The sequence below is a fragment of the Primulina huaijiensis genome, chromosome 15 (assembly GCF_012295235.1).
Source record: "Primulina huaijiensis isolate GDHJ02 chromosome 15, ASM1229523v2, whole genome shotgun sequence".
NCBI classification, from domain to species: Eukaryota; Viridiplantae; Streptophyta; class Magnoliopsida; order Lamiales; family Gesneriaceae; genus Primulina; species Primulina huaijiensis.
In genome coordinates this window covers 23,605,317-23,619,428 of record NC_133320.1, presented here as the reverse complement: position 1 = coordinate 23,619,428, position 14,112 = coordinate 23,605,317, and the positions used below count along the sequence as shown (strand labels likewise).

The 14,112-nt window shown below is 34.5% G+C and overlaps 3 protein-coding genes and 1 non-coding gene across 4 annotated transcripts; 2 read left to right on the top strand and 2 right to left on the bottom strand.

The window, feature by feature from the left end:
• Positions 1-77: 77 nt before the first annotated feature.
• On the bottom strand, positions 78-151 carry TRNAV-CAC (transfer RNA valine (anticodon CAC)). The gene has a single exon. It is a non-coding gene; the product is annotated as a tRNA-Val (tRNA).
• Positions 152-616: 465 nt separating this feature from the next.
• On the top strand, positions 617-3,730 carry LOC140958333 (protein RETICULATA, chloroplastic-like). The gene is made up of 7 exons (XM_073415749.1): positions 617-1,431; positions 1,528-1,626; positions 2,046-2,266; positions 2,433-2,502; positions 2,624-2,703; positions 2,956-3,020; positions 3,315-3,730. Exons 1-7 carry the CDS (start codon positions 868-870, stop codon positions 3,506-3,508), a joined length of 1,293 nt encoding a protein of 430 aa, XP_073271850.1. The 5' UTR covers positions 617-867; the 3' UTR covers positions 3,509-3,730.
• Positions 3,731-4,169: 439 nt separating this feature from the next.
• Positions 4,170-5,488, top strand: LOC140960365 (protein MIZU-KUSSEI 1-like). The gene has a single exon (XM_073418615.1). The coding sequence runs from the start codon at positions 4,374-4,376 to the stop codon at positions 5,148-5,150; it is 777 nt and encodes a 258-aa protein (XP_073274716.1). The 5' UTR covers positions 4,170-4,373; the 3' UTR covers positions 5,151-5,488.
• Positions 5,489-6,109: 621 nt separating this feature from the next.
• LOC140960473 (protein NRT1/ PTR FAMILY 5.6-like) lies at positions 6,110-8,904 on the bottom strand. Its single transcript, XM_073418761.1, has 4 exons — positions 8,637-8,904; positions 7,767-7,984; positions 7,139-7,683; positions 6,110-7,052 (listed from the first exon to the last, which is right to left on the bottom strand). The coding sequence occupies exons 1-4, from the start codon at positions 8,776-8,778 to the stop codon at positions 6,188-6,190; spliced, it is 1,770 nt and encodes a 589-aa protein (XP_073274862.1). The 5' UTR covers positions 8,779-8,904; the 3' UTR covers positions 6,110-6,187.
• Between the last annotated feature and the right edge of the window lie 5,208 nt (positions 8,905-14,112).

Genomic DNA, 14,112 nt, shown 5'->3' with positions numbered 1-14,112 from the left:
GAAAATGAAAAACATAAAAAGGTTTAGGGTAACTTCGAGAAATTGTGCATTTTATATAAAAAAAAAACCAAAATTGATGTCTGAGCCCGGGATCGAACCGGGGACCTCTAGTGTGTGAGACTAGCGTGATAACCAACTACACCACCCAGACCGTAGTGACATTCTTCTCCTTAAAAATTATATTTTATCACATAAATCCACATTTTGATCAACCGAAAAACAAAATCATGCATAAACATGAAAGGAAAAATGACAAATGCTTTGGAACAGTGCAGATAATAAAGTATATGAAAAAAATTTCACGCAAAACTTAGTTGTGTTGGAATTATTCTATGTTAAATTTATAGTATTTTTCTCCATATTAATCAAATATTAGTTCTTGGATCGTCAATATTTATGTCAACTTAAATGTGAGACTCGCATGATCTAAAAGTATTGTGATAAAAAAAAAAAAACAATTCCAAAAAAACATACACTAACTCAACCTTGGTACAACATGTATAGCCATAAATCTAGCATAGTCCAAAAGTAAGCATAAGAAGAAACCCCATTCTACACGCTTGAAATTAGGGTCCCGCGTGAGGAAACATGTGGAACCATTTAATAGCCGCCACACCTTACTACACTAAACATTAAGAGGCCAACGGCACGTCTCTCTGCTTCGCCTTCATACTCCAGCAACAGTGCAGATTTCCTCAAGTTCGTCTTTTTTATCCTCATTTCTTCCAGTTCCCTCATTTTTACGAACCAAAAAATGTTACTCCAGTTCAGTTTTCTCGCGAAGTTAATCTTTTTTCATCGAGTTTCAGTTTGCCCACTTATTTAGTAGTAATATTGATGACCTTGTTTAGCTGTTGAGCAATCAAAATGGCGGGCTGTTCTTCAAGTGCTAGAATTGCCCGTTTCAAGGATTTGCAGCATAAGATACTATTGTCCAGGTGCTTTGGGGCTTCAAGTTTGATGTTTGAAAATGTTCGAAATGTCAATGTTAACGGGTTTAGAACAAATGGGAATTTGCTGTATAGTAACAAAAGGCGGAGACTGGTGATTGTCAATGCATCGAATGGGGAGGTTGAGCCTCAACCTGTTGTAGTAGTAACAACCAAAACCGAAGCACGTGACGGTGATTATGTAGTAAAAGATGTTAGGATTGAGGAGAAAAATTATGTATCCACACCTGATAGCAATGGTGGTGGGGATTTCATTGATGGGAGTGGTGGAAATGGGAACGGGAATGGGAAATTTTCTGGTGGTGGTGGGGATAACAATGGAGGTGATAACGAAGAACAAGAATTTGGGCCGATATTGAAGTTTGAGGAGGTTATTCTAGAGGCTGAGGCCCAAAGAATTAGCCTTCCAGCTGATATGTTGGAGGCTGCCAAGACGGTGGGACTCCGGAAAGTCTTTCTTCTTAGATATTTGGACTTGCAGGTATTGTTTACTTGATGTGAAATTAAGCATAGCCGAGAAGAATTCTAGCACACTTGTTACTTCAATAATTGATGTTTTATCATGTTGTGAGTGTAGGGATCAACGGGGTTCCTCGGATTCCTAACAAGATCATCAGCTTGGCTTAGAAACAGGATGTTGGCTGATCCATCATTTCTCTTCAAAATCGGAACTGAGGTTTGTGCCTTGTTTCTCATTCTTTTCCATTTGGAGAGCACATTTAGTTAGTGGAAGCAGTTGTACAAAGAACAAAATCTGGATTCACTACATGTTGTCTGCTAGCTTAGAGTGGGCCATTGGATATCCAAATTATGAATATATCATCATTTGAGACTCAACGCCTCAAGTTAAGTTTGTGCACTTGCAGCACTGAAATATACCTGTGTATATAATCTCAATTTGACTATGATAACTGATACCATTCTAGCTCTCAGTTCCCTTGTGTGATTGAATAATTTTTCTTACTTTCAGTGGCTACCCATGATTACAGAATGTTCTGTGTTATCTGTGTTTACTGTCATGGCATATAACTAACGTTTACTCATCACATTGATGTGCAAAAAAAATATGTAGACCTTTATTTTTATTTTTTTCAGATAGTTATCGATTCATGCTGTGCAACATTTGCGGAGGTGAAAAAGAGGGGAAAAGACTTCTGGGCTGAATTTGAGCTTTATGCTGCGGATCTTCTAGTCGGGGTGGTCGTTAATGTTGCTCTAGTTGGTATGCTAGCACCGTATGCTCGAATTGGATCACCATCGGTATCTCAAGGATATCTCGGTCGTATGAAGAGAGCTTATGGGGCTCTTCCTAGCAGGTTTCTACTCTTCTTATTAAATAGAGTGGATTAACTTATGAAATTGGACTCATATAGCTTCAGAATTCTCTGTGGGATGCTATCCTGCACGTTATTTTATTCACAGCTTCTGTTTTTTTGTCGATGAACTGGTTAATATTTAATACTCTACGTTTTTGTGATGTAGTGTGTTTGAAGCAGAACGGCCTGGATCAACATTTACGACAAATCAGAGAATTGCTACCTATTTTTATAAGGTAACATTGCATCTTCTATTAATAGATACGACCCAATTTTCTGAATCAGGAACATCATATGACAGTATAGCAAAAATAACTGTGGTTTCTATTGTCCCCTTTTCTTCTTCATGGTTTTCAGGGAATTATGTATGGATTGGTTGGATTTGGATGTGGTATTATTGGCCAAGGAATTGCAAACTTGATTATGACAGCCAAGAGGTATATTTCTGTGCCGAAGGCTTCGTTTCCAACTTTTGCATTGAGTACGAGTTTCATTATTATCTATTTATCAATTGAGATCAAAATCACCGTCCGTCGTCTATTTTTTTATGTTCAGTGTCTACAACTTCTAACTTTGGTAAATTTTCAGTGGATGTTTACCAAAGTTGATCCTGTTTTTTTTTTAACCTATATCAACGCTTAACTTATAACATTCTTAAGGTAAGTTTGCTTATTATATTTTTTCATCAGGAGCATTAGAAAATCCGATGATGACATTCCAGTCCCCCCACTTTTGAAGAGTGCAGCACTTTGGGGTAAGTTGCTTTAGTCCGTGTCCTTTACAACCAAAATCTCTATGATAATTTCTGTAAATTCACAAATCTACCTTTTTCGAGGAAAAGTAGCTAGAATAATGATGCGGGTGCTAAGCTATCTTTCTTGAAGTGTTGAATTATAATAATATGCCATCCTCTTTAAAGTTTGATTTCCCATTGCTTTCTAAATATCTTTTAGACTGTTTTATGGGATATTTTGAAACCCTTTTATCGATGATTGCTTATTCTGAAACGATATCCTCCCTCCGGCTAAAGTGATTATATCTTCTCCAGGTGTGTTTCTGGCAGTTTCTTCAAACACTCGTTATCAGATTATCAATGGGCTCGAGCGTATAGTCGAGGCATCTCCAATGGCAAAGCAGGTTCCACCTGTTGCATTGGCTTTTACGGTCGGCGTAAGATTCGCCAACAATGTGTATGGTGGCATGCAGTTTGTTGATTGGGCGAGGTGGTCTGGTGTGCAATGACCAATAAAAGAAGCAATTATCCTTTCATTTTTTGTTTGGCAGAAAAACCAAGTACAATTCCCCTGAAACTTCTGGAAACCAATATCATCTCGGGAAAGTGAACACCTACTTGCTTGGCCATAATTGTTGTGTTCTTAATGAACGGATTCTTGGCTAATTCAATTAGCTGCAACAGGAATAATACCAATCTAATGTGAAGATTTGAGTTCAAGCACAAAAATACACGTCGCCGCTTAAAAAAGAATCAGATGGTGCCCATTGCAAATATTTATCAACACTGCATGATATAAGAAAACAACTATATATAGTCGAAAAGTGCTCGACAACTCCAACCTGAAATCACAATTTAATTAGCAATTACTTGATCTGGTCAAGGCCCATCGTTGTTTATTTGACAGACAATAACAGTGACCAAACCAGGAAAATAAGAAGAGGAATCTGTTTTCCAGTTTGAAAATGGTACCACTCATATCCCATTCCCCGTAATTTTTCCACACGTTGTATCCCATGTTGAATCAAACAATTTGGTCAACGGTCAAGTTCTGCATTTTCCTGTCACTGTGAAACCTGCACACAGAAAACCATCGCTTCGAATTTCTCCTAGTTATCCTGCTAATTTTCGGATATTTGAAATTTTATTATTATTATTACAGATAAAACCCATTTTTAACGGCTATTGCCGTTTCCCTCGATATTTCATGCGCATATTTTCAAGCTTGGCCTATACAGAGGCCATGCAGCAACTCCTCCTCCTCCTTCACATAACCAAAATTCTCAACTTTAAAAATCAAAAAGAAAAAAAAAATCCTCTCTGCTTGGTTCGTTCTTCCATTACATCAAGAAAACAAAACAAAATCGAAAAATAATGACGAAAATCGACACCCTCCGTCGATTCCTTCTCTCATGCCTCAACCCATCTCCCACTTCCCCCACCCCACCACCTCCCTACTCCGCCGTTAAGAAACGCCTGAGCACCTCACTCCGGGACGACCTTGATGACAAGAAACCTTTCGCCAATCAAGAAACCACAGAACAAGAACGAGACCCCCACGAAGAAGTTGATTCATCTTCCTCCGATCCTACCACTCCCACCCCCATCTCTGCAGCTATCTCCCATGCGCCGCCGCGTTGTTCCAGAACGATGGTGATTGGAACAATCTTCGGCAGCCGTAAAGGCGGGCACGTGCGGTTCTGCATACAACACAGCCGCCTGAATACTCGGCCCTCTCTCCTACTAGAGCTGTCGATCCCCACAACCACTCTTATCCAAGAAATGCAATGTGGGCTAGTGCGAATCGCCCTCGAGTTCAATTCCGCGGAATCAGCCGAATCTGAGCTGAATCGATGCCCCCTTCACTCAATTCCCTTGTGGACTCTCTGCTGCAACGGGCGAAAGCTCGGCTTTGCCGTCCGCCGCAAGGCCACACAGCAGAATAGGCTTATGCTGAAGACCATGAAGAATATCACATTCGGGGCGGGCGTAATCCCATGCGGGTATGGGTTGGGTTCAGAGGGAATCATGTACATGCGGGCTAACTATGAGTGTGTTGTAGGGAGTGCTGACTCTGAGTCTTTCCATTTGATCAACCTTGATGATGGCCCGGGTCAAGAACTCAGCGTTTTCTTGCTTAGGACGAGCTGACGCTTCTTTTACCAACCAAGTAAAAGATGGGGATTTTTGTGAAAGATCAGAAAAGTTGTTTTTTTTTAATATCCTTTGCCATTTGTGAGATTAAGTCTATCTTTTACTTTGTGAAAAAAGATCTGAAAAAATTGTGGGACTAGTGGGAACGTACTTGACTTCCTAGCTATAGAGTGTTAGAAGTTACGAGTGAGTTTTTGTTGGCGATTTTTCATTAGAAATAGCTTCAAGTTTAGCGTCTTTTGTTTACTTCCTTTCTTTGCTTATATTCTCTATGTTAAAACACAATGTTTTGATTTGCCCTTCAAGAACAGATCTTTGGCCCTATTTGGCTTTATTTAAATACTATCACTGCTTCGATAATGTGATCTAAAGTTCATTTGTTAGAGAAGATTCTTATATTTATTCTATGTTACAGTTTGCTTGTTCTGTTACTTCCCTCGAGGAGTGCTTTTAATATCTACAAACTCTAATTTTAAATGATAGTGATATTTCTAGTGGGCTGAACGTTTTGCCTCTATTTTAACCACGTGGACAGTAGACACAATACTTTGATCAAGATACAGTTTTAGTATTGATGTTGGGTCGCTCTGTGTTATGTCAGGAGAAACATTATCCTGTTGTGGTTCTTCATGTGGGATCCAACGAGGTGTAGCATAGTCAAGACAAATTGGATATTATTTAAACCTGCATGATGTTACACAGAAATTGTGGATGCTGATCATATTCACAGCGTCTATGTTTGGTATTGCGAGCCCTAAAATTTTTTAAATTTTCAAATGGTTGCACGATCTTGGTCGTCATGGGGGTGAAACTTTGGAGCCCAATGAACACTTTTCTTGATCTTCCATATGTTTATATCCCTCGTTCAAATACTTCGATATGATTCACTTCACTATCATAGTGTTTCATTAACCACCCACAGCAAATAATCTTGTGGGGGTGTGAGATATGCACAGTGAAGTAGTAAATATGACAATGTTTACAAGATTCGTAAGGGAATCAATAGGTTATTCATCAGAGTCTTATTTTTAATCCTAAGCAGAAACAACACTACCTTCACGACCATTGGCCAATGCTAATGTTGTTACTTTTATATTCTTGTAAGAATATTGACTAGCAAGGAAGGTATAGGCACAAAGATTCAATGCTGTAATTCCTGCTAACAACCAGTAGAAATAGTCGAGTCGGCTGCTATTTAAATCTTTGCCGATCCAACTTTTTCCGTCCTCTTCTGTAACATGGTCCACTATAGTTATCAAAAGACTGCTGAGAAAGTTTGCAACACCGAGCACGCTGAGGTAAAATGCTATGCCTAAGCTTCTCATTGAATCAGGAACTTGATCATAAAAGTACTCTTGCAGTCCCACAAGTGTGAATCCATCTCCTATTCCGATTATAATAAATTGCGGTGCTAGCCAAAATACGCTCATCGAAACTGAACCCTCAAGTGGATTTTTCTCCACAATGTGTAGTCTTTTCCTCTCCACCAAGGCAGCTACAACCATAGTCGCAACTGAAAATATCATCCCTATACCAATTCTTTGGAGAATGTTGATTCCTCTCTCGTTGCCTGTTACTTTTCTTAAGAAGGGTACGAGGATTTTATCGTATATTGTGACAGAAAATATCATCCCAATGGCTGCCATAGCATATATTGAGGCTGGTGGGATTGTGAAATCTTGAGTGATTGTACGATTCAGTGTTGCTCCTTGTTTGATGAAGAATGTAGCAGCCTGTGCTACACAAATACCAAATGGCAGAGTGGTTAACCAGATTGGCACCATGTTGACTATAAGCTTCATCTCCTCCACTTTGGTTACAGTTGCTAATCTCCACGGATTTATTTCATTATCTGACAAGTTTTGTCTGTTACTAATTATTGCCGCTCTGTCGAGAAACCTGATACATGTGAAAAGATGATTAGTTTCTTAAAATCCGAACAAAGAATAAAACCACTAGTCTATGGAGGGAAATGATTATCCTACTTAAGCTTATTGGTATGCGAAACAAGCCTCCCCTGTTTCATGTCTGATTTAGGAACCTCATATAGTTGGTCCGATTCCGATGGATATGCAAGATTTCTCTTGGCAATAGCTGCAACAAGTACTTGTAACATTGGCGTTAAGGGACTCCCCTTAGGCTTTTGAAAACGATAAAATGGTCGTCCCACACAAAATATCACCGTGCAGGAAGTTAAGACTGCTGCAAGAATAATATCTGCTGTGGCATAGCCAATGTGATCTTGGATGTAAACTATAATGGTCACCCCAAGTAGAAGACCACAGCAAAGCCCGAAATTCCACCAATTGAAAAACGACATTTTCTTCTTTCTTTCTTCAGGATGATCACCATCGAATTGGTCAGCCCCAAAGCTTTCAAGTGAAGGCTTATGCCCTCCAGTGCCTATTGAGATCAAGTAAATGGCAAGGAAGAAGAACACCTCATGGATTCTGCGAGGTTTTTGACAAAAACCAGTGTCACAAGGCTTTAAATGCGGGATGGTTCCAGACATCGTCAAAAGTAGCAAGCCCTGTATGTAGCATCAAAAGTTGTTATATTTCAATTTCAAGATTTTGTTCTGACATCATTTGGAAGAAAAATATATTAAGTTACCAGGAGATAAACAATTGATGAGACTAGAACCGTGGAGAATCGACCAAGATATGCGTCAGCTAAAAACCCTCCAAGCAAAGGCATGATAGTCGTTAGACCAGACCAATAGTTGACATTCTTTGCTGCTGTCTTTAAGTCTTGATGGATCACCTTAGTGAGATATATGATCAAACTTGTAGCTAGACCAAAATAACTGAGCCTCTCACCGAACTCGATTGCTGCAAACAATACCCAAAATAAGCGCGTCATCAAACACTGTAACCAAGGAACAAATGGCACGTTTAATTGGTAAAAATGGCATCTAGCAGTAAGAAAATAAGCCTGTCTTCCTTATACTTGTTATGATCTTATTGGCCTGAAATTCTTATTTTCACTATCTCAAATTTTCTTTTTCATGCTATCTGAATACTTTCCTACTTTTTATTATATTATTATTATTATCATTTCCTAGGTCAAATCAACAGATTCTTGGCCTAGTAATTTATTGTGCTTCACTAACTTGGAAAGAGTGGAGAATCATCTAGTGCTTTGAAAAAGGCTCATATCCTTCGATTGTGAACAGATAGAAATCCAGTTTTTGTTCAAATATGGTGAACATGTAATAGCATTATAGTAACAACTTCGTTCAGTTTCAGCCATTAATGAATAACACAGATCATCCTTGTAACACATGCTGTACAAGAATCTGTAAAGAAGTTAGGTGCATCAACCAGCATGCCATTTTTAAGAAATATGCACTCGTTTTCAAGACAAAGGGCCCGTAAGTTAGTCTAGTGGACACGACTATCCTACTCACCCCTGTAATTTATGAATGAAAGCGTGCTTTAAATCCTAATGAAACATTTTGCCATGGTTAATGTAATTCAATACCTATAATGAAAAGAGAGGCTTTCCAAGTGCCGGTGGAAGCTCGAAGAGGAACTCTTCCTTTATGATCTACAGAAGCATCGAATACCCATTTTTCCTCATCTATTACTTCTGATTCTTGTTTCTCGATTTGCTCTATGTGCATTTTTTCTTGGTAGTGTTATTATGTCTCAAGAAGCAATCTTGCTGTGGGTTGGCAATCTTGCTTGCTTCTTCTTATATAAATGGCATAATCTAGAATAGACTAGTATTCGTGTCAAACCATGAGTCGAAACAGGAACGGTCTCCGGAAAAGAAGAAAGAAAACAAAACCCTTTTTTTCAGAAAAATGTTTTGGTTGATTTATACATTCATTTGGTTCGAACCCTGTTCTTGTTTCATTTTTTTTTTATAACAATTCATAATATCTTATAATTAATCATTTTTTAAAATTAAATTAATTGATTTGACAGAACGAGTACTTTTTTTTTTTTAAATAAATCACACATATCCACTTTTTTTTATGGATCATTAATATTCATAAATTAATATTAAAATGATTTTGAATCGCATCCAAATTATCATCATTACTCGATATCTTGTCTAGTTTCACTATTTCAGTCCACTTTTTGTTGAAATTAGAACCGTTGATATGGAAAGTATAACGAGGTCTAGCAGGATTCTATGTTGGTGGACATAACGCTGACACGATGTCCAAATTATTACATAATTAGATAAAGTGTGTTGGAGGTCAAAGAAAGATAGATTCCATCCCCCTTAACCTTATTTGTTGGTATGGTCAAATTGAAGACAAAATTTGATTTCAAATATTCACATGCATTTGCACTGAATTTTTTTTATCCACGTTGTTAATCCATGCTCACAATAGAGAATAATACCCGACGTAAAAAGCCCCTTAAAGAAAATAAAATTATTAAAGTGGATTTGACAAGTAACAAGCACCAATGGACTCAAAATATATATGATGCTTTTCTCGTAATCTTTGCATGGGGTTCACATTGATTCGTTCCTTTTTCTAATCATTCTTGATTAAACGAGTTTAATATTTATTATATAATTAATGTTATATATGGTCAACTCCTCAAGAGTGTCTGGGTTGATAGAGTAGATAAACGTTGGATCAATGATCATAGATTCGATTATCTACCAACACTTTATCAGACGAATATGTCATACAGAGTTCGCTTGACTAATGCTATTGTGTTAGTTCGGAGATTTACCTAGTGTCCACTCGAAGATAATGGTAGTATGTTACATCGTAGTCCAAAAAAATGAATATGTCAAATGAAAAAAAAAATGCTAAAGAACTACACCTTAAAAATTATTAAAATAATAATGACATCCCTAAATCGGATGCATAAGGAGGTGAATCGGTTTAGGGCTTGTTCTTAATTTAATCATTTTATTTATTATACAAAAACTTTATAAAAAGTTGAGAGGCTTGTGCAACTACCTCTACCTCGAGCTCCGTATTTATTATAAAAATCAATATTTAGATATATTGAAGAGTGATTTATTGTGTTTCTTTGAACAATAGTTATCACACACAAAAAACGAAGGGGAAAAATATTTTTTTTGGTATGGTAAAATGCAAGTTTTATATATTTTTTTTTAATCTTGTAATCGTTTAATTTATGATTTTAATCCATTCTTTTTTGTTCTTTCAATTTTAATTATTTTTCATCGGAGTGCAGACATGACACTATAAAATAATGATCTGTCACGGGAAAGCAATGTCATATCAATCATCCGAAGAAAAATATTTGAAATTGAAAAAAATTCCAAGTTAGTGGAAATAAGACTTTAAATTGACCGAAATACAATGTTTAACAAAAATATATTTAAAAATGAAACATTTGAAAAACTCTTAAATTTTTTGGCTTCATGCATGCATTTCATTACAAGTATGAACGCAATTACATGTGGTGGTGGAGCATTCATTAATTGCATACTTTTAGGAGAAAATTAGCTTTTGCCAAAGACGACAATGGTGGAAGACAGTAAATTAAAAGATACGTGCATGGCTGGGTTACCTCGATGGTCATAAAATGCGATTTATGGGTCACACACTAGCAACTTTTGTGTTATTATTAATCCACTTTAAAATCTTTTTTCTTTTTCTTTTTATTAAAACCATTATCCAAACGTTAAACACGACTTTTTTTTTTTCATGTTAATCAGTTGTCTCACGCGCTTATAAATTATTAGAAAATTTTATAAAAAGACAAAGCATTTAATATTTTGATTTTATAATTTTGTGATTTTTTTTAAAAAATAAAACAATTACATATATCACCACACCTAAATACTAATCAGTTTGTTTTACATTTTGAAGTGGAAAGTTTTCAATATACATCAAATCTTGAATGGGATATTAAAAAAGAAAGCAATAAATAACTTAATTAATACATAAATAATATTTTTTTAATAGGTTTAAAGTAGAATTAAAATATGATGAATAATTGGCAACGTTTGGTATGAGGATTAAGGTAGGATAAAGAGTTGGTTTTGAGTCCCATGTTTGGTTCAATTTTTACTAAACTCATTTTATCATCTATACTTTTATACTATATTTTTAAGTGTGAGTGGGTTAGAAAAACTTCTTTTGGAGGACATCAAAATTTCTTCTTTTTTTACCCTCCTCTTCAACACCACATATAAATTATAATAATTCGAACCACGTCAATCCTACGTCTGAAATCTTCCCAAAAAATGGAAACACTAATCGTACCAATACATTTGAAAACTTCTCAGTTTAGAAAAAACCTTACGGTTAGTATTTTTAACGTAAATTTTTTTTCTGTCATAATATTATTATATTTTTTTATTGAAATTAAGTTTAATAGAGAAATAGATTTTTTTGTCATACACAACAATGTGTACAAACACACTAATTAATATTCATATCAAATTACAAATGTCAAATATTCATTTTATAAACGGATTAAACAAATTTCAAATATCTAATATTATGCTACACGCAATGCGTGTGCCTCAGCCACTAGTGTATATAAAGGACTAAGTTGTACTAAATGTGGACAATTAATATTCATATTATTCCTAAAATGCCCTTTGCGTTTTCCTTCCATAAATTTTTTAAAACAATATTTTTATATATTTATTACCTATTTCTTTTGCTTGATAATAATTTAAAATTTTTTTTAAGAAATTCACTTTTGAGTTTTGTCTACAGTAATCGTATATTACATTTTTAATATAATAATAAAAATATGTTTACAAAATGTATATCAAAATTCAAAAATCCAAACCAAAACTTCTAAGGATATTTTGGGTATAATACCAAATCCTCCTCACTTATCCTATTCATAAAAATCAATCCAAACATAGCATATTTTATCACCACATATAACAAATCCTTATCTATCATTTTTTTTATCAATCATTTATTAATGATTCAATAATCATATAATTCGAATCAAACATTGCCTTAATAATATAGCAATTACATATGCTAAAATAATTCTTAAAAAATAAAAATGAAATATGGTGATTCAAATATGATGTTGTTCAAAATATAAATATATGATGTAACTGCTCGCATTATTGATCAGACTTGAGCGTGGACCCGAGACTTACTTATTTAGGATAAATAAAGTACAAAGAAATAACTAACTCTACGCAAATAAAATAAGAAAACTATTCATGTTGGACTCAAACTTAAGACAAACAAATCTCAAAACTTCAACCTTAATAATTGAATCAAAACTTCGTCGGCTTTAAATTTTGCACTTTCTAGACAAATATATGGAGAGAATCGTTGGTATGGCCAAATGATTTCCTTTTCATGTTAAAATGGATGGAAACATACGACAATGTATTGTTTGATTAACTTGAGATCCGTTTGGTGGAAAAAATTGAACACTACTTGCAACCTCATTTAAAAAAAAAAGAAGTGATTTTTCAATTTTTGTTCAGAAAAATGTGGTCACTATTTTTTTTAAGGAAAACACTAACTTATTACCACATGGGAAAAACAAGAAAAAAAAAATACTTTTAACCATTTGTGCCTCACTTTTGTAAAATGAAAAAATGTGTATGGATCTTTAATTTTCCAAAAATATTTACTCATAACAATTTGCTAATTCTTCTAACTTCGTCTAAATGTCAACTCGTGCACCATGGTAAGCAGAAGCCAATTCAAATTGAACCAAACTAATAAATCAGATCGAATAGTTTGTTTGGATCGGTTTTTAGTTAGTCAAGGTTTAAATTTGTTTCAAATAATCAAATTAAATAAAAATTGTTGCCATTCAAAATTTTCAAACTAAACCGATGTTCCAAGTGTAAAAAAGATATGAAAGATTTTGTTAATTTTAATTTTTATGATGTTTCAGTGATAGAAATATTTTATATGATTTTAATTATTATTATGGTTTTTTTTTTAATGTAATTATCGAGTCATATGATTGTTTAAATTGACTCATATTGCCCGAACAAAAAATCTGTTCATGATGATAATTAAGAATCGAAGCCCAAAAAAATTTAAAAAAATCTATTCATAATGATAATTAGTGATAATTAGACAATGATAATGTTATTGTCATAAATTTTATTAAATTATATAAATATTTATTTATGAGTATGTTTTCTATGACATGACGTAGTCTCAAAGATCTTTATATGCAAGGAATCAATACGGTTCATACTTACAATGAAAAATAATATTTTTATCATAAAGAATAATATATTTTTCATAAGTCGAGTCGGGTTAGAGATTGTCTCACAAAATTGATAAGTGAGATAATCTTATAGGAGTTTTTGTGTTTATTTATTTAAGTATGTCTCTTGTGAGACTGGTCTCATGGATTTCTATCCTTGAATCCAATCCATGAGGCGAATCGACCGATCCATATTTAGAATGAAATAATATTTTTGGCATTAAAGTAATTTTTTTCATAGGTCGAGTAGGATTTCGAGATTAGTCTAACAAAACTAACTCATAAGACGATCTCATAAATTTTTTTTATATATTTATTTAGCTATTTAAAATTATTTTCAAAGAGTGTTTATTCGAATAAAAACTCAAAAGTTTAAATCCCTCATCAAAAAATTCAAACGAACTAAACCAAAATTTTTTATTATCATTTTTTTTATTTGCAATTTCATAAAACCATTAAACTTAGTTTGTTCAAAACCCGAACTAATCTGCGCTTGCTGGCCCTGGCCCCTAAATGCAACCACCAATTTACTTATTATAACAAGTTATTTGTATATGTATCAATAATATCAATACCATATCGCTCATCAATTTATAAAATATTAAGCCGACCTGAAACTTTACTGCAAATGATTTGTTTTATGCCATAATTAAATAGTCGATGGCATCAGAACTTTAAAATATATTAAAACAGTGTCTGACAGCAAAGTTTAGCATAAAAAAATGACAATTTGCTGTGCTTTCTCCCTCTCCAGTGTGTCTGAAATACATTTTGTTTCTCATGAGACGGCACAATTATCA